This window comes from Thamnophis sirtalis, unplaced genomic scaffold, assembly GCF_051295495.1.
Source record: "Thamnophis sirtalis isolate CommonGarterSnake01/CBP01778 unplaced genomic scaffold, rThaSir2_p1.2 scaffold_6, whole genome shotgun sequence".
In the NCBI taxonomy this organism is placed as follows: domain Eukaryota; kingdom Metazoa; phylum Chordata; class Lepidosauria; order Squamata; family Natricidae; genus Thamnophis; species Thamnophis sirtalis.
In genome coordinates this window covers 58917193-58938429 of record NW_028261386.1, presented here as the reverse complement: position 1 = coordinate 58938429, position 21237 = coordinate 58917193, and the positions used below count along the sequence as shown (strand labels likewise).

General features: G+C 41.2%; 1 protein-coding gene across 3 annotated transcripts in view; it reads left to right on the top strand.

The window, feature by feature from the left end:
- Nucleotides 1–1122: 1122 nt before the first annotated feature.
- LOC106543131 (uncharacterized) overlaps nt 1123–21237 on the top strand; it is a 70725-nt gene continuing 50610 nt past the window's right edge. For all 3 annotated transcript variants that reach the window (XM_087717929.1, XM_087717932.1, XM_087717931.1), the window contains exons 1-3: nt 1123–2399; nt 7838–7939; nt 18806–18967. In XM_087717929.1, the coding sequence (XP_087574055.1) occupies nt 1983–2399; nt 7838–7939; nt 18806–18967 (681 nt within the window). In that variant the 5' untranslated portion in view covers nt 1123–1982. The remainder of the gene's footprint in view (nt 2400–7837; nt 7940–18805; nt 18968–21237) is intronic.

Sequence of the window (21237 nt, the reverse complement as noted above, 5' to 3'; positions counted from 1 at the left end):
GGTACCGGTGCAGCCTTGATTCCCGCCTGCCTTTTCCCCGTTTTGAACACACACAATAAGATTTTGCAACTCGCGAATGGCAAAAGTTTGTTGCCTCGCTTTTCCTCGCCTGGGGCTGCAGGTGGCACTTTTTTTTTTAAATGAAACCCTTCGCGCCTGGAATGCAAAGCTGCGCCCGCTACGGGGGCCTCCAGCGTTTTGGCTGCCGGCCCCACGGACAGCTGAGAATGCTTGCAGGGGAAGCGTTTTTCGGCAAGGGACAAATGTGGAGAAGCGCTTCACCTGTTGAATTCCGTGCAGCTGTTAATGCCAGCTGCTGCTGCTGCTGCTGCCGCCGCCAGCATTCCCTCGCCCGCGGCGTCAAAATGCCTTTGTCACCCCTTTCTCCCTTTTGGCTCGATTTCAGAATAACAAGAGTAGGAAGAGACCTTAGAGGTCTTCTAGTCCAACCCCCTGCTCAGGCCTATACCATTGCAGACAAATGCTCTTCTTTAAAACAAAAACTTCCAGGGTCGCCTGCCTGCCCCGTTTTCTTCTTCCAAACAACTCTGAATTCCAGTAGGTGGTAGCGGTCCCCGAGCGAGCGGACCAGCCAATTTCCACATCTTCCCGGGAGATGGTGGAAGTAGCCCGTAGGTTTTTTGGAAGCCGTCTTCTCCCCTGAGTCCAAGCCACATTACCTCATGCTAAAGAACTCCCTGTCTGAAGAGCCGGGCTAAATATAGCGAGTGGAAGAGAGAGTGAAGACTTGGGCAAGGAGGGAAGGGAGGGCTTTTCAACGAGGGGAGCGCTCCTCCTCTCCTTCCGCCCCCCCCCCTCAGCTCCCCCCCCCCCCGAATGCTGGGCTGATTCAGGATGCGCCCCTTTTCCCTCCGCTCTTTTCTGACCTGGGTCCATCTATCTGTGCCTCTCTCTCCCTCCACCTCTCCCCCCCCATCCCACAGAACTCAGGCCCGCGCCCTGAGCGCAGCATGCCCGCCCCTCTGCTCGCCCTCCTGCTTCTGCGCACCCTTCTGACTCGCCTGTTGCTGCTGGCTCGCAAGCGCCTCCTGCCGCTGCTCCGGCGCCTGGGGGCCCGCCTGACTTCTGAGCAGTCCCGCGAAGCCATCCTCACCTGCCTGCTCTGCCTCCTCAACCTGCGCAAGAAGGTGGACGGCGCCTGAAACGGACTCAGGGAGGGAGAGAGGGAGGGAGTCGCCGGCACCCCTCCCCCCAAATTTTCGGGGCTCGGAAGTGGCAATCCCGGCACCCACCTGTCACAGCCCCGGAGCGGAGCCTGTTTCGGAGGGAAGCGAGACGTATCCTCCCAGCGCCCGTTTCCCCCATCAGAAGCGGCGTTTGGCTTCTCGTGGGAAAGAGGGCGCTCTTCCAAGCCAAGAGAGAAGGCGAGCTCAAGAAGTATTTACCAACTGCACTCCTCTCAAGGGGAAGATTAAATTTTTTGATCTCATTTCTTAAGATCCGCCCCCCCCCAAAAAAAACATTCCTCCCAACTTCCAGGCACTCTGAATAATTTTTCTCCTCTTTGCTCAGTAAGCCAAGACCAAGTTCCCTCCCTCGATTCTGCCTTCTCTTTCTCCCCGCCTTTGTTTTCCGGCAAAAACTGATCGATGAGTGAGTGACTTCCTCACAGAGCTAACTACCACTGCCCAGAAACCTTGGCTTGGTGGCAGCTGTGTAACTTCTGCTAGAAAACCAAAGGAGGTTTGGAAGTCCCCTCTGAACATTTGAAGGAGAAGTTTCACTTGTGAGGGAGCTCACAAACTGGACGCCTGAGGGAAAAGAAGAGCAGAACGGATCCAATGGGACACAGTCTCCACCTCTGAGTTTTCTTGCATGGGATGGAAGAAGCCAAGGCAAACCTTGTCACTTCTGATTTTGTGTTTCTTTCTATGTTCTCCTACCAAAAGCAGTGGGAGTTTATCAAGACTTGGGTCCTAGCATTTTTCTAGGGCCCCTTTAAGGCTTGTGCTAGGGAGACAATGTCCGGTAGCACGGCAAGGAAGGTCCAACCGTTCACGATTAGCACCAAATTATCTCTACCCAAGTGTTCCCTGGAATTTCCAAGAGACAGCTGTACTGACATTCCTCTCGATGCTCTGAATAACCATGACTTGCACCAAAACCTCAATGAGTGTGTTTCCCTGTATCTGGCTCAGACGTCTCTGGAGCCTGCTGGAGAAAGATTTAAAAGTGCTAGTCCTATTGAAGAAGTGGTCACCAATGATGATTGCATCAATAGCAATTCGCTGTCTCGTTCCATTAAGAAGATTACTTTGTCCAACTGGCATGGAAAAGGTGGTTTAGGGGAAGAAGGGATATTCAGGGGCCCTTCCCACACCAGTGCGGAGAAAAACTACAACAACAACAACTGCAAAGCAGGAAAAGCACAATTCAAGGTAAGCCATTCATTTATCTCCTCTTATTTTTCCTACGCTCTCCATTCTGCACTTCACATCTCTCTACAGTGCCAGATTACACCTGGCTTTAGGATCTTTGAACAAGCCATTGTGTGAAAAGGAATCGCAAGTAGCTGGATTAAGGGTGATGGAGATCTGAAATGTAGGATTCCTCCAGACAATTTTCTGCAGAATTTGGTCACATGGGGGTACAGTTTATTTCTTCCCACTGTCTGACATAATCAATCATGAACAAAGAATAATGCTTTTTCCTAGGGGTGGGATGAGACACATGTGCTGCTTGAGTTCTATCTGATTTTAAGTCACTATTATTTAAAGTACTTTACCTCTGAGAGCATTTATCTGCAAGCAACTGCATAGTGAGCATCCCTCTGAGCTAGACATGGTATCCTACTTTTACATAATTATCTTTCCATAGAACTCCTTTCAAAACTAGTAGGAGGACCTTGAGATTTCTGGTTCCATGTTATTATTTTTTTTCTAGTTCCATTTATTTCTTCCATTTCTTATTTCATGTGTTGGCTTATTCTCTTTTTGTTTCTGTTTTGTTTTGTTGTGGAGATAATCTGTGGATGGTGTGTAACGAGACTATATTACCTCTGAACATGGTGGGACAAGTCTAGGAAAGGTTACTCATACAATTAGTAAGCATTTAAATATCCGTCTTCCAGCACTTTTTAAAACACAAGATTATGTCATTTCTGGATATGTATTATAAGAAAGTATCATGCCAAGTAATGCCAGGAAATGCTTAGAAAATAACCTGCGTATTGTAATGGTACTAGAACTCGAATATAAACAGATCCATGCTAAAGTTGCCTTTTATGATTCTACAAGATTGTATTTTACAAGATTGTGTTGATGTTTATTCAGAGAAAGGGTTATGAGAGAGAGATTTGGAAATCTCAGAAAAGGTGTGCTATTCGGCAAAACCTCTTGTCAGAAAGATGTCTAGGATCACTTTAGTTTTAACACTTCAGTTGTTTTGTAGCTACTTTCCTAAATGAACTGTATGTATATGTGGAAGAAAAAAATATTGAGACCTGCTATGTGATAACTTGTGATGTCAGTTCTGTGAAATTATGAAACATATTCCAATGGGATACGTTGAGGCCATGTCATTCTGTTTTGGTTTTAATAACGAAGAGATGATTTTTTAAAAGTTTCTCTGCAGGCCTGACTAATCGTGTTATCTCATCAGCCCCATGGAAAGTGTTGCCCAAGCTGACCTTGAAATCTTGACCAAGATTCATTCTGAAAGCCCTTATGTGTTTCTCCAGCATTGTGCCTTATAAGAGATAGATGAGTGCTTCTCATCCTATGGGATGATTGGTTTGATACAGTTTGTATCTTCTCCAGCCATAGAAGATTCTTCTTTGCCAGTTCATTCCTTAGTTGCAGTCTCCACATTCCAAAGTTAAAGAAAGACTGACTCGGTTCTTGTTTTCACATGTGCTCCAGGCTGCTGCTGCTTGTTGGATAGGATCAGATGGTCGGGGAGGGAGCCCTACCTCTGTAATCCAAGTGGAGCAGAACTGCAGGAAGGATGAGATCATCCTTGTGCTGACAGCCTTGTTTGCCTGCAGCTGATGGATTGAGGGAGCTTCACATGTAAATAAAGCACTTATGTCACCTGCAAGCTTATCTCCCCCAACTCTGGTCGGGGAGAGGCCAAGCTGGTCCCAGCTGGGGGAAATAGATATTGACCTCTTTGAACTTTTTTCATTGCCATACATTATGGAATTAATAAACTATACATTATGGAATTAATAGCTATTACATGTTTGCAAAAAAAAATAACCAATCTGTAAACAATAGAAATAAAGGATTATCTAGTCAGGCTTTCACCACATAAAGCAGAGAAATTTACTCCGTGGCTGAACTCCTTATTATTTACATGCCAAAGCGTTCTAAATCTTTTGTATCTTCTGCAGACAATATTCTAGACTTTCCCGTTTAGTGCATATGCCTTGACCTTCAGTCCCAGGGTAGACTATTTCTATTTAAATAAGCATGGATATGGAAAGGGATGCACCTTTCAAAACTGATTTAGAAAAGTGCTGTGGGCCTCACCCAAGCTGCTGTTTTCAGACATCTTGAGCAATTCTGAAAAAAGAAACTGGAGTGCAGCTGATGAATCCTATAATTAACCATTGTAGCTTTGACGTGACTCCTGAAACAGCAAGATGCTTTTTTCAGGCTTCCATGGAAGAGAGATGTGCTCATGCTTCCAATTAGTCTGAGGCATTTCTTCCAAATTACTTTGGAGATGATGGAATAGTTAGCATTTATGTATTTAAGAGAGTTATGTGGTCTTGTGAGAGGATTTTCCATTTTCTGAGATCCCAGAGATCAAACTCTTTCAGTGAAATGGATATTAACAGATCACCAGAGTTGGAAGGGACCTTGTAGGTCATCTAGTCCAACCCCTGCCCAAGCAGAAGACCCTATACCATTTCTGTCAAATAGCAGTCCAGTTTCCCCTTGAAAGCCTCTAGTGATGGGGCTGCCACAACTTCTGAAGGCAGGGTGTTCCGTTGGTTGATTGTCCTCACTGTCAGAAAAATTATCCTTATTTCTAGGTTGAATCTCTCCTTGATCAGTTTCCAGTTTTCCGTGTCTGGCCTTCAGGTGCTTTGGAAAATAGTTTGACCCCCTTCCTCTCTGTGGCAGTCCCTCAGATACTGGAACACTGCTATCATATCTCCCCTGGTCCTTTTCTTCACTAGACTAGCCATGCCCAGTTCCTGTAACCACTCTTTATATGTTTTAGTCTCCAATTCCCTAATCATCCTGGTTGCTCTTCTCTGCACTTTTTCTACAGACTCAACATCTTTTTATAGTGTGGTGACCAAAACTGGACACAATATTCTAAGTGTAGTCTTACTAGGACTTTATAGAGTGGTATTAATACCTCACATGATCTTGATTGTAGGATTGCATTGGCTTTTTTTGGCTGCCACCGCACATTGCTGGCTCATATTTAACTGGTTATCCATTAAAACTCCAATATCCCTCTCACAGTTGCTGCTAGAAATATTGAAACAGTAAAGAACATTCCCTCATGTATTCTTCTAATAATCAAAGAGATTGGCTACCATTTTGTAAAGTGAAATTGAGCACCAAACTCATAAAGTTCATTAGAAACCTCCTGACTTTGGGACCAAGACTTTTAAGACAATTTCATGAGTGTCTTTGCAATGATACCAAAGTCATGTAAATATGTACATTAGTATGCCATTGTGCAAACAATACAATTATTCAATTTAAATCAGTTGCCTCATGATGCAAATAGTTCCTTGCACCGCCACTCTCCAGGTGTCTACAGACACTTTAGTTTACCTAATCAAACCTTCATAGGGAGAAATGTATTTAAGGACCAAAGCAGTTTATTTCACACTACATAAATATAAGACAAGTTTCTTAGGTCTGTACTGTTGAAAACTCCAAAGTTGTTAACAAAGCAAATGTTTATTTAGGTAGAGCTACCAACTACAGTTTGCAAAAATCCAGACAAGCCCTAGATGGCAGCAGAGGAATACTGAAAATTGAGTTCACTGGGTTGTAGATAGCCCCTAATATTAAAAAGTTAGATTTAAAAAAAAAACCTTAAAAAGTTACATATACAGAAAAAATAGTAATAAGGTAATTAAATATTTGAATATTAAAGTGTAGCTTCAGATATCAGAGATGTTAATTATAATATTTATGCATTTTTGTTCTAATTCCTAGGATCTATTAAATTGCTGTTGTACCAAAAAGTTATTAAGCATCAGGTTTATATACATAACATACATACATAGCTCTAATTCTATCTCCTACTTTTATCCATGTCCTATTTATATATGAGTCCATTTTCATTAAATATCCTATGACAATAGCAATTCCCCATCTTTGCTATAAATCATGCAATTACTGTCCTATTATTTGTTGCTTGCAGATTTGCAATATCATTATTTTATGTTTTATTTCAAAGAAACCTCTTTATCTCACAGTAATAGCCTGAGAAACTCTGACATCTACATGTCTCTCCCATTCACTGAAATTTCTCTATCTCTTCCCCACTTTCCTGAATATAATATGCACAGATGTTTTTGTGTGTGTGTGTGTGCGTGCGTGCGTGTGTGCATGTACGTACGTACATACATACATACATACATACATACATACAAACACACAAACACATCTTGTCACTTCTACTTCAGATAGTAGTGGTTGATCACAGGATATTTCAGTATTGGATATGCTGAGTGGAGTTTATAGGAGTTCAGCAATAAAGGAAGGCAACAATTTCCAATGTTTAGAATACATACTTGTGGAATAAGTATTGTCATTTATTGTTTTCTCATGGATAAACAGTATGTGATGCTTCATCTGTCGTGAAGTCACCATTACTTTAATAGATTTTCTGTTCATATGAGAATTATGAAGGTCCTTTATATCTTCACTGCTAATAGAAAATAGATGTTGCCGAGAATAAAATGTTCAGAGATACTGGTGTGCTAATTTGTCCTGGCTACATTTGCCTATTGGTTATTGTGTCTGATTTATTGATTCTTCTCTTTCCATATCCACATGCTAAGTCTTTGTGTAAGAATGAAGAATTGTGTTCAAACTGTGTTTTTAAAAAAAATCAATACTTTTAAAAAATACTGATCGTTTCTTATGAAAATAAGTGAAAGAAAAAATTAGACAATGTGTATTTCATTTTCTCATGACCACCTGTGGGCCTGCAACATAGCAACAGTTAATGGGAGGAAACCTTTTTAAAAAATCATGTCTCATTGACAATCATTGGGGTGCAATGCTCATCTTGAAGGAGGGATGTCAAACTGGCAGCCTGTGGGCCAGATGTGTTACACACAGGCCACGCCCACTCTGGCTCTGCAAAGGCAAAAAAAGTCATGATACCTCAGGTGACATGATCGAATTTGACATCTGTCTCTTAAAGCATAATCAGGATGAGGATTTGATAAAACACAGTAAAATTGAAAATTCTTAATTTTGCCATCGAACCTTAGCAGCTTAGTGTCTAGCTACTTGATTATTCTCCAGTGATTTTCCATAATTCGGATATAATCAGAGGTGGTATTCAGCCGGTTCTGACCAGTTCTGGAGAACCGTTAGCAGAAATTTTGAGTAGTTCAGAGAACCGGTAAATACCACTTCTGACTGGTCCCACCCTCATCTATTCTCTGCCTACCGAGTCCCAGCTGATGGGAATTTTGCAGTAACCTTCTCCTGGAGTGGGGAGGGAATGGGGACTTTATAATATCCTTCCCCTGCCATACCCACCAAGTCACGCCCACCAAGCCACACAAGGCCCACCAAACCACGCCCACAGAACCAGTAGTAAAAAAAATTGAATCCCACCCACTGGACATAATAAATCTTCACTATGCTAATTTTCCCTACAGGTGTTTCTCAGAAAAGAAGTGGAACCCAAGGAAGAAAAACAGAATGTGAGAAGCCCCCAGACTGGTGACTATTGTCTAGTTGGCAGAGTTGCACCTTTTGTGGTAGGTTTCTTTTACATCCTGCCAAGTTAAAGGACATTACTGAATATGGTTGAATTCAGTTGATGATTAGGAGTGGAGCTTGACTCAGAAAACACTGGACTTTGTACATGAAGGATTGGAATTCTTGAACATCAGTGTGGATTTGAGCCTATCCTTATCTGAAGCAGGTATTTAATCTAATCCTTGCTAGTCTTCTAAGTAACAAAAGATTGCCTAGCTTGGTGAACATTTCCAGCATCCATAAATTCCATTAGATATTCAAATCCTTGTTTATTGACATTATCTTTGGATGTTGGCTTGCATGAGATTTATCTGTAAACAAAGAGGCACCTCTTCTTATATATATAGCTTATGTTTGATTTTAGTAGACTCCAACCTCAGGTTATTTTTCTAATACAAGTCATTAACTGATTAATATAACTTCTCAGTATGTTTTGGATTTTGGATCAGAAGATAGGATAAGCATTGGTTGATTTATGATGACTTGCTTTCAGCTGATACTTTTTGAAATGCTTCTGAGAAAGACTTTTCCTCCTATAATGGCTAACATCTTGCTAGATAGTAATAAATACACAAATCTTTTGATGCAATTAGAATCTTCATATTTAAAATCTTGTTATAAGTTTTGCTATTCTTTTGTGGAAATTAGTTTTGTGCCTTCACCCGTTGAAGTCTTGCCTTTCCACCCAAGATGCTTAAATTTTGGAGGAAAAAGATGACAATCCATTGAAGAAGTCTGTAAATCATATCCATATCCTCCCAAACTGTAACCAAACTATTTTACCAAACTATTCTATCCTTTTTCATTAGTAACTAAAGGGGCTACTATAGAAGATTTGGGGTGTGGTGGGGACTTCTCCATTTCTTCTATAATTGATGCTTTGTACTGGAAAAGTATAGGAAGTACAGGAAGTAAAGGAAGGAAGTGCAAGATTCCCATTCTGACCTAGAAATAAAATCAGGAAGGTTTAGGTTTAGGTTTATTCAACTTGTATGCCGCCCTATTCCCGAGAGACTCAGGGCGGCTAACAACCATGGGGATACAAATAGCAACAAATACAGACAAACAAATTAAAATATAACAACAGTCGCAACATTCGAGTGGGGCCGGAAAATTCTTCAGCCCCAGGCCTGCCGGAACAACCAGGTCTTAGTGGCTTTGCGGAAGGCCGGAAGGGTGGTGAGGGTCCTGATCTCAATGGGGAGATCGTTCCAGAGGGCCGGAGCAGCCACAGAGAAGGCCCTCCCCCGAGGAGTTGCCAGCCGACACTGGCTGGCAGATGGAATTCAGAGGAGGCCTAGTCTGTGGGATCTAATAGGTCATAGGGAGGTAATTGGCAGGAGGCGGTCTCTCAAGTACCCAGGTCCAATACCATGTAGGGCTTCAAAAGTAACGACTAGCACCTTGAAGCGTGTCCGGAGCGTAATTGGCAGCCAGTGCAGCTCGTGGAGGATAGGTGTAATGTGGGTGTACCGAGGTGCACCCACTATCGCTCTCACGCAGCTGCATTCTGGACCAGCTGAAGTCTCCAAATACTCTTCAAGGGCAGCCCCATGTAGAGCGTGTTACAGTAGTACAGTCTTGAGGTCACAAGGGTGTGAGTGACTGTTTGGAGGGCCTCCCGCTCCAGGTAGGGATGCAATTGGTGCACCAGGCAAACCTGGGCAAATGCCCCCCTGGTCACAGCTGACAAATGATGTTCTAGAGTCAGCTGCGGGTCCAGGAAGATTCCCAAATTGCGAACCCTATCTGAGGGGCGTATAATTTCACCCCCCAGCCTGACAGATGGAGTAAAGTATATAACTCTCAATGTATCCATATTCTTCTGAATTTTAAGGCTTCCCTAGTGGTATAGCTCTCTTTGTTATCAAGTGAGGCTGTCAAGGTGCTAAAGCTAAACCAAAGATAGAGGCACCATAGGTAGATAGTTCTTCTAAAGTCTGGTGAACTGGTGTTGAACCTACTTTAGTTAGGAATTACAGTTGTCATCTTATCTGCACAGAAATCATTTTTGCCCTAGTGATCCACACACTGACAGCATTCTGTTTCCATTAGTAACACACTGTATATTGTGTGTTGGTCTGCAGGTTGAAACAACTGGGCAGCTTCAACATCAGTCAATCAGATGACCGGCTTCTTCCGTGACTTTCTTAAATTCTTTCAGAATCATTATGCCCCTGCAAAGCTACTTTATCTGAAACTAAAATAGAAATTTGTTCAATATTAACTAAAAATGTGATCTATTTTCTATTATTGAGGGGGAAAGTATTACTTGAAAAGAGGAATCAGTGTGCAATATGTTATGTACAAAAGTGGTGAAGAGAGAAAATTTACAGATTCTCACAACAAAGAAAATACAAACATTCATAATCTGATCATGAAATCTGCTTCTTAGAATTGGATCGACATCCGGTGCATCAGGTTGTTTCTTTGCTAGGTTTAGATTCTCTGTTTTTTATAAGCCCCTTTAAGTTACAAGAAGGTGTAGCTTCTTGGAGAGAAAATCTCCATTGGAGAAGATAATTAACATGGTCTCATTTAGTCTCTGTGGAACAATCTGATTGTCTCAGGGACTGCTGTGGTTCACAGGATTTGACATAGTGCAAAACTCACGATTTCCCCTCCTTTCATTACGACAGAAAGCAGCATTAACCTTGGTGTTTATAGCTTTTCTTTGCAAGAATTATTTACAACTTGGTAACTACATTCCATTCTTTGCTTGGCTTACAGCCATCATGGTTCAAGATTTAAAATGCATTGTAAAATGGACCTTTTCCTTTACTGTACTAGATATTAATGCAGCCTAAGTGTGTAATTTGTATGCATTCTACAGTATTGGTTTAACAAATGTGTACCCACACATATACACTGCACTATTTATAAATACTCTTCCCACTTTTTATTTGGAAAAAATGTAAGGAGCTAAATGTACTGGCCAACATACCCTTTTAGGCTGGCATAAACTTTCTGGTCGATATAGCTTCACATCTTCCATTACTTCAGCCTCTGCAGTGGCTAGAAAGGAACTCACAGCACCTTCTCCTCTTTGGATCGACTCTTCTCAACAACCAACAAACTACCTCCCCAGGTTGCCAGCCATTAGCCCTCCTTCCAATTCTACAAGTTCTCTTTTCCAGGAGACTTTTTTATTTTCTTAAGTCTTCTTTTCTCTGCCAACTCGGTATCTGCCCCACCCTTCTCCTATGGGAAACGTCTTTTGGAACACCAAGCTATCATTCCTTTTACTTTCCAACCACAAAACAAAAGAGTATCTGTTTTAGATGCTTGCATGAATTGGTGACAGGCTTTCAGGAAGGTATGGGCTCATGCATGCTGATCAAATGAAAGTGAAATAAATACAATCGATCTTGAAAAACAGAAACGGGCCACCCACTTGCCTTCTACCACATGCAGCTCATACAGCTTTTAGGAAATATGGATCTGAACCTCTGATTGTGATAGCCAAGTAATAAGGGCACATTTTCCAACCAGTTTTTTCAGCAGGGGGTAAAAAAAAACCCATTTAAAATGGTATACAAACCTGTTAGCTTAATGCACCAAGCTGTCTATCTCATCCACCCAGTCTCTGTTCTGTTAAATTTCAATAATGACTGCATCAAACTCTGTAGTTTTTGACTGCTTTTTTTAAAATGTACCTTCTCAAACTCCATAACTTAGTATTAAACTAAGTAGCATTGTGGTTTCTTATAAAAGACTTTTTTTAAAAAAAAACTGCTTGCTTGATAAACAGCATGTATCAAGTTGTAGAATTGGTTGGGTACACATTGCCACAACTAGTTTGCCAACTGCCTTTCTGACACCTGAATACAGCATTGTCCCATCTCATTTGTGAGCAGGTGTATCTAGTGATACAATCTAGAAGACCTGTTGCAAAACAACACATAATGTCAAAGTATCTGCAGCCAACATAAATGAGCAGGGTATTGTCTTATTAGTATTACAGACTGCTGATTCCAAGAGGACGTGCCAAACAACTTAGTCTGAAAGCATAAGCTGATGCAAGATGTGGGGACACAGTTGCCGCCTGCTGACCCTCTACTGTCTCAAAGGCTCTTGCTCATGACAGTCCCTTTTTTGTGTTTCTGCGCAGAGTGGCTTTCTTGTTCATTTTCAACCTCCCTCCTTCTTTCCTGCCAGACAGAAACATATTTCTGGGGAAAATTTCATGAGGAGGAAATGAATTAGGTTACAAAGCAAATCCATACGCTTATCTCAGTGGAAAATTGAACATGACATGCAGCATGGGGAATGACAACTAAGACTCTCTGTGACTTGTTGCCCTCCAGATGTGTTGGATTGCTTCTCATTATTTTAGCCAGTTGGTCAAATGTCATGCTGACTGGGAAGAATGACAGTCATCGTTCAGCAAGTTTTATTCTATTAATTTCTAAAAATAATTATTAGTTACATGGTAGCGATGGTCCATGGGATGCGGTGGCTCAGTGGCTAAGACGCTGAGCTTGTCAGTCAGAAGGGTCGGCAGTTCAGTGGTTCAAATCCCTAGCGCCACATAACAGAGTGAGCGCACGTTACTTGTCCCAGTGTCTGCCAACTTAGCAGTTCGAAAGCATGTAAAATGCAAGTAGAAAAATAGGAACCACATTTGGTGGGAAGGTAACAGTGTTCTGTGCGCCTTCGGCATTTAGTCATGCCGGCCACATGACCACAGAGAAGTCTTCGGACAGCGCTGGCTCTTCGGCTTTGAAATGGAGATGAGCACCACCCCCTAGTGTCAGGAACAACCAGCACATATGTGCAAGGCGAATCTTTACCTTTAGCAATGGTCCACAGGGCAAAATGCATGCTAAAATATAAAATCACAATAAATACAATTAAAAATAACTCCAAGTCCATAAAACATTAAAACGTCTCCTGAAAACATTTCTATTTAAAATGAACTCATAGTAGTAACATTGCAGAAAATGTAAAGCCCTGGAAAAAAAAACATATATTTATGTGGTGCTGAATATGAAGCAGAATAGCTGGGGCCCTTTAGGGAGGGTTTATTTCCTAGAAGATGACTAATATTAAAGTTTGCTTTGATAGAGTCAATCATTCAACACATCTCAATATACAGTGGGAGAGCATAACTTCCAGTTATCACACTAAGTCCTGCCCAATGGTAGGAATATTCAATCGTGGAAAGGTTATAATGAAGGGCTCCGTTGCCGATGGCATTTCTTTAATGGTGGCCTTTTGCAATGTGCTTCCAGATTGCCTAAGCCATTGCATAAAATTAGCCTGATTTACCACCCAATGCAGCTTGCTATTCACTGGGAATTAGCTTTGTTCATTCTCTTCTATTCTGATTCAAAACATCTCTGTATTATAATGGGCCTCATGGTGTTAGGCATTATTAAATCTTTACTTTTAATAAAGTGCTTTATTTACAAAGTTCTTTTATTACTTTGCAAAGAAATGAGAATTCTGTTGCTTTTTAGCCTTAAACTCAGATACTGTATATGAGATTGAAAAAACTGAACATTTCGTATATTATTGGGAGAATTTTAACTAAACATTGCATTGTACAACATTACATTGTTGCCTTTTGTGGTGTAGCCACAGGATCACATTTCCTCTATAGAGGAGATACTGTATATACTCAGATGTATCATATTCCTCAGTTATTTTATGTGTCATTTGTTGATCTACAACTGTTTTCAATGAAAGTTTCTACAATTTACTGTCAATACTCATGATTTTAAGATATCCGGTGTTAAACAAAAAACCCAAAAGATTGAGGAGGCCTTGAGCTGCCTATCTCTTTTCCACATGTATGGTGACTGTTTTCCCATCATCACTGACTTCTATTTCCTGTGCAGTAGTTGGGGATCCTTTTAGATCTTATTTTACAAAGGTGGCTTCAAAGCCTCGTTGTTCTGTGTTTTATCTTTAAAGTCCTGTTGATCTCTGTACCACCAATGGGACTTGAGGTATAGTATTTGCAATGTTAGACCTCCCTAGTATTTTGTTGCTGGAGTTTTGGCTGAGTCTCCATAGAGGTCACTTTTATAGCTGCCAGTCCCCTAGCTGTCTTGGAGCAGGGACAAAACATTGTGTCATTGCAGAGCTCAAGAACAAAGCTTGGAAGCTATTCAGGGCTGCCATTCGATGAGTTGCTTAAAATAAGTGTCTTTAGTCAGCCTTTCAGGAGCCGAGTCTAAAGCTCATTTGTAAAGCAGGCAGGCATGAAGTCATGCTTTTGTTTTAGAAGTTCAGGAGAAATTGCTTTAGCTTCTCTTGGAGTCTGAGGGAAAGAAAGCTAGAGCAGGATAGTGGAATTAGAAGAAATTTAACATGAACATAACAATTTTGGGAAATGTTGCTTATGTAACAACCTCATCATTTGCAGTCTTCGGAATGGCTTTTAGAGAAATGCTCCGCAGTCAATGGCAAAGGCTGAGCCAAATGGAAAGTCCTCTCCTTATAAACCAGATTCTTGTATTCAGTGGAAATGCAAACACTCTGACGGATTTCAATGAACCAAAGTAATTCAATGGACACTCTGATACAAGCTGCAGTGAGCTCGAAACTGCTCAGGGAGCTTGTATGGACTGCATTCTTATGCCATTATGTAAAGGACACATACTACAGTGGAACAGAAATTTGCTGAGAAGCAGGACATCAAGCAAATTAACAACCAAGCCAGCTTTCAGGAAGGCAAGGACAGCTTAAAATGTTTGTGTTGAAAATATAATTCCTGAAACTAAATAAAGTAGTCCTCGACTTAAAACAGTTGATTTAGTGATCATTCAATGGCAGTGAAAAAAGTGACTTATGACCGTTTTTCACAATTGCAACCTTTCCAGTATCCCCATGGTCACGTGATCAAAATTCAGATGTTTGGCAACTGATTTAACCTTATGACTGTTGCTGAAGTCCGAGACCATGTGATCCACCTTTTGGAATCTTCTGACAGAGGCAAAGTCAATGGGGAATCCAGATTCTCTTAACAACCATTTCATTAATTTATCAACTGTGGTGATTCACTTAACAACTGTGGCAAGAAAAATCGGCAAAATTTACTTAACAAATGCCTCACTTAACAACAGAAATGTTGGGTTCAATGGTAGTCATAAGTCGAGCACTACTTGTATAGTGTTTAAGTATTTTTCAGCTATGGGTACAAATAGTGAGATGGGGGAAGCCTACATTTAATATCAAAATATGTATAGAGTGAACAGTATGCTAAATTCTCCTCAGGTTTCCACCTAAGGCTATTGCCATAATTTTCAATATTTTTTTTAACCCTGGTCACATTTCTAGTTTCAGAATTCAGTTAATTGTTTTGCTGATGCAAACACACACAATTTCAGATGCAAAATGGACATATTTTATAAAAACATTTTTTAAAAAATTTAATAAATCAACAAACATTAAATTTGAAATCCCCCTACTTTATAATGTAGTGTGTATCAATGAAGATACATTAACTGCTGAGCAATTACAGCTTTATGATCAGAACTATTATATTGTTCTTTCAAGCTAACATAAGGATAAAGCAGCATAGCTGTAATATCAGTCATTATTAGCATCTGATGCCATCAAGCTGCCAAAATTCAGATTAGCACTAGATAGTAGCAAAGAGTCTCTTTCCTACCATCTAAAATGGCTGCCTCATGCAAAAAATGAGGGACAGCAATGAAGTGTACAGGTGGTCCTCAACTTAACGATCATAATTAAGCCCAGAATTTCTGTTGCTAAGTGAGACATTTGATAACTGAGTTTTGCCCCATTTTATGACCTTTCTTGCCACACTTGTTAAATGAATCACTGCAGTTCTGATGTTAGTCACGAGATGGTTACATGAATCTTTCCCACCTGACTTTGCTTGTTAGAAGGTCACAAAAGAGGCTTACATGATCCTGGGACATTGCAATCGTCATAAATGCAAGTCAGTTGCCATGCATATGAATCAGTGGTGGGATTCAGCAAGTTTGCATCTATTTGGTACACCCGGTTGTTAACTTTCAAGCAGTTTGGAGAACCGGTTGTTGGAAGAAATCTTATTTTGTTTTTTTTCCACTTTACAGGATTAATCCTGTAAGGAAGGCAGGAAGGAAACATTCTGGTGTTGTTTCTAACCTAATCTTTATTGCCCTGCTTACAGAAACTGCCTCTCTGGTTAAACCTTATTACATTGCAACAGCTAAGGCGAAGCGCCCATCAACCTGAGTGATGTTGAGTTGGCCACGCCCACCCAGTCACATGACCACTGAGCGACACCTACCCAGCTAGTCATTAGGGCAGAGAACCGGTTGTTAAATTATTTGAATCCCGCCACAGATCTGAATTTTGATTAAGTGACCAGATGGATGCTGCAATGGTCGTAAGTGTGAAAAATGGTCATCCTAAGTCATTTCTTTCAGTGTGTTGTAAACTCGAATGGCCACTAAATGGACTGTTGTAAGTCAATGACTACCTGTATTTGGGACACATTCATACAAAGATTCTGTCCCAGTTCAAAAGCAGCTACAGGCCTTTATAATCCTATCGCTTTGGCTAAATTGACAGTTTACCTGATTTATTTCTTTTTAGCTCTAAAATAACCCTAACCACATAAAAGCTTGCTTTTTTCCTAAATATGACATTTCACATAATTTACGGGTATTCCATTTCCTCCCTTGAGCAAAACCCACTGAGGTCTTTTAAAAGGAATATGTCCTTGATTCCATTATGAAATTGTCAAGATTTTGACAATTTCCCTTTCTCTTTCCAGTGGACCAGGACTTGGAAAATACCTAACTTTTTAAAATCTTTTTTTTCACTTTCCCTTTTATGTGGAATGGGGAGATGAGATTTTGATTCCTCCTAAGGCAGAGAAAAAAGCCCCTTACAAGGAGTTCTTGTTCAAATTGCCTAAAAATTAAGAATTTTCTTTAGAATTTTCAGGGGATTCTTGCACCTAACATCTACAATAGGAGACATTAAGAAAAGTTGCAAAAGTCATGATTATTTATGCTATCTTTGCAGCAAGAGAGAATTTTTTTTTCTTATAAGAGGAATGGTAACTTCACTTTGTTACAAATTCTCACATATTCATGTAAGAAAAAGTATAGATATATATTAAAGACCTAGGGTGGCAGGGAGGACTATCAATTTAATTATTTGGGTGGAAATGAGATTTTGTTGTAGTTGTTCATGAGCAGGAAGTAACTTAAATGGGCCTCTGATTGAATGACTTTGGGGTTTGGATGGTTGTTTTAGTCTTCTGCTAGTTAGTTGGAGGAAGCACTGATTGGCTCATTGTTTTCTCAGCACCTTCTCGATGTGCTTAAGTCAGTAGGAGTGAAGATGGTTGGCAAAACTTTGAACAGTTTTGGAGGGATTGGGTAAATGTCCATGGGGATTCTCAATCAATCCAGATTATGGTTGTCTCAAAGGCGCTTTTTCAAGAGACAACTGGACTTTCTTGATTTTCTTTGAAGACATTTTGCTTCTCATTTAAGAAGCTTCTTCAGTTCTCACTGGATGGCGGGAAATGGAAGTATTTATATTCCTTGCAGACAGCTGGTCATTTGTATTCTTTTAGAGAGTCCTTGAGGCCACTTGGAGTTTTATCTGTGTCCTCAGGGTTACCTGCATAGTGCAAATGGGTGTGGAGCCTTCTTGGAACTGCTGAAAGGACTGCGTTGTAGCATGGAGATAGATGATATTGTATCTCTCTCCCCCTCTATTGAGAGAGGGCTGTTCAATTTTGGCATAGATGGCCTCTTTCACCCCACTTTCATACCAGCAGTCCTCTCTGTTCAAAATGTGGGCTTTGCTGTCATTAAAAGAGTGGCCTTTGTCTTTTAAAAGACAAGGGGAGGAATACAACTTCATCTATCTCCAGTCAACAACACAATCCTTTCAGCAGTTCCAAGAAGGCTCCACACCCATTTGCACTACTCAGGTGAGGACACAGATAAACCTCCAGGTGGCCTCAAATACTCTCTAAAAGAATGCAAGTGATGAGCTGTCTGCAAGGAGTATAAATCCTTCCGTTCCCTACCATCCAGTCAGAGCTGAAGAAGCTTCTTGGATGAGAAGCGAAATGTCTTCAAAGAAAAAGAAGAAAGTCCAGTTGCCTTTTAAAAAGCATCTTTGGGAGGGATTGGATAAAGAAAACAGGGCCATGTGAAGTGCCTTCAAGTCTCACACATGCACCCCATACTGTTGTTGGATCAGCTGGGTACTTGAGAGACCGCCTGCTGCCAATTACCTCCCAAAGACCCATTAGATCACACAGATTAGGCCTCCTCTGGGTTCCGTCTACTAGCCAATGTCATCTGGCCACTACCCGGGGGAGGGCCTTCTCTGTGGTGGCTCCGGCCCTTTGGAACGAGCTCCCCGCAGAGATTCAGACCCTCACCTCTCTCCAGGAAAAGCTGTTAAAACCTGGCTGTGTTGGCAGGCCTGGGGTCGATGAGTTCCCTTCCCCTCTCGAATCATGTGGCTGTTGGTTGTTTTATATGCCCTGTACTTTTTGTAGTTTTTGTGTTCCTCCCTCCCCCCCCTTGGGTTTGTGCACCGCCCTGAGTCCCGCTGGGAATAGGGTGGCATAGAAATAAATGAGCCTCGAACCTCGAACATTCGAAGGAATGGAACAAACTTCAAGCGGGTGGTAAAGAAGACTTAATACAAAGCTGAGCATCTTTTCAGCAATATTCATTTTTAGGGTGGGGCAATTAAAGCTCAGCATTGCCATTTCGTACCCAAACCAATGTTGGTTTTGGAACCAAATGTCAGTTAAATCATAATTACTTCTCTTCTATCTGATTCCGGCCAAATCCAAGAAAGCTCACTTTCTCATTCTGTCTTCTCTCTCTCTGTCTGTCTCTCTCTCTCTCTCTCCTTCCTAGACTGCAAGCTCTGCTGCTGCATCCCCTTGGAAAGAGAGTACCAAAAACACCAAACCAGGCACAGTAGTGGAGCTGAAGCCCTGCGCAGAAAGCAGCACAGGAGTGGAAGACTTCTCCAAGTGGAGCCTCCTCCTAGCCCAGTTCAACTGTGACATGGTGCAGGTAAAGAAAGAAAATTTGCAAAGGAAGAAATTGGCTTAACAGCCACCACAAAAAGAGGACAATCAAAAGGCTGTCTTCTGCTCTTCTTTTCAAAACTGCAGTAGAAAGGAAGAGAGCGCAGTGTTTTGCTGCCAAAGGACTTTCCTTTATTAGAGTGAGAGGACGTGCAGATGGAAAGAAGCAAGGTTCTTTGGCTAGCGGGAGGGAAGCTGTTGCTATGGCATGAGGTCATCCTTGGCAGCCTCTCTTTAAGGCAAAGGACAGAGGACAGTAGGTCAGTCCACAGAAATGTTGATATTTTTTTTCCTCCATTTTTTTAAGGAAAGGGCATGACATAGACATCTCACTTTTGTGCAGGCAGGGCGGCTAAATGTGTTGGTGTAAGTCTGCAAACACAGAATGGGCTATGAACATGTGCCTTCAAATAAAACAGTGAAATAAATGATTGTTTTTAGAAGGTTCTGAAAGTCTTGAATATGGACTCCAGTAAGGATGTGGTGGCTAAGTGCCTAAGACACTGAGCTTCTCATTCAGAAAGGTCGGCAGTTCAGCGGTTCAAATCCCTAGTGCCGCGTAACGGAGTGAACTCCTGTTACTTGTCCCAACTTCTGCCAATCTAGCAGTTTGAAAGCATGTAAAAATGCAAGTAGAAAAAATAGGAACCACCTTTGGTGGAAAGGTAGCAGCATTCTGTGTGCCTTCGGTGTTTAGTCATGCCAGCCACATGATCACAGAGATGTCTTCAGACGGTGCTGGCTCTTCGGCTTTGAAATGGAGATGACCACCACCCCCTAGAATGGGGAACAACTAGCACATATGTGTGAGGGGAACATTTACCTTTTAAGGAAAGTCCCTGGTTTACTGTCATCATTTCATTGGCCATGAAAGAAATTGCTCCATTAATTTCTGCTGATATTTTAGAAAGAGTCAGATGATACAAAGATTTAATGGTGTCCCACCTGTTCTGGGAAGCTGCTGTTGCTTGCTTGGTTCTTGGGTGTAGGCAGTCCAAGACAGAAGCTCATATTGTGCAATTTCTTTGACTGCCTCCTTTCTAGATCTTGTTAATGCCAATATTTCTTGGTTTACGAAGCACAAAGCAAGAATATGGATATTGTGTAGTTATCAAAGTGAGTCATATAGTTATGAGTTTAATAACTGAACGCTGATAGATTTATCAGTCCTTAGTGAAGATGAAAAGCTGTTGGAATAGTGAATATCTTATTACTTGAAGCATCTAAATGTATGTCTCAACTGTTAGGGCAGGTCTGTGTGTAGGAGAGAAAGATGGAATGGCTGGGTTTCACATAGCAACAGTAATTGGGCTAATGTCAGGTGCAAATAACCAGGAGCAGTCACTGAATTCAAAGCATGGGAGAGTTTATTATCACTACCTATACACAAGAATCAAATCAATTAATGGTCAAAGCTAAATTGGCACTCAAGAATAAGGGTCAGTGGAATTCACTGGAAGCTGGACTTGGGTCTGTTGTGGCAACACAGTGATTCCAAACTGATGACATGTTTAACTCCACCTTGCAGCTCAGCCTGCTCTTCTCCTACATTTTATTCATTTCATCCAAGCTATGAGCTGTCTGTTGACTAACTCACAATGAATGGGTTCGTACATTGTGCAAAACCTAAGCAAACGTCATTACACCTACATGTATGAACCTAGTCAATGGATGTGAGCTTGCAGTCCCCAAACCTATAGCCATTCCAGAGGAAAGAAGATACATACATGTGTTGTAAATAGGAAATTATCTTCCTCCAAGTTAGAATGTGTAATCATCCTGCTAGTCTTTATTCTGGCAGCAGCTTCTGTGATTAGGCAGCATTTTTCTCTAGTGCTTGCAATCAGATTATTTAATTAGGATTTATACTGTGAGTCTTCTATTATGGAACAATATTGTTTTTCTAAAGGACTTTTAGTATCAAAAAGCATTACTCAGATTATCTGCATGCTTGTCCAACACACTTCTCTCTCATGCCTCATTCTCTAATCCAGTGTTTCTCAACCTCAGCAACTTCAAGATATGTTTATTCCCATGCTGGTTGAGGAATTCTGGGAATTAATGTCCACATGCCTTAACATTGCAATACATCTGTAAATCTTTGGTTTTCTGCAATCCAGTTATAGCTATTTACATTGTCTTAGAAAGTTTTATTTATTTAAGAAAATGTATATGGCTGCCCAATTTACTCTCAATGACTCCGGACAGCTTACAAAGATAGAAATCTAATGTAAAACAATAAAAAGCAATAATCCC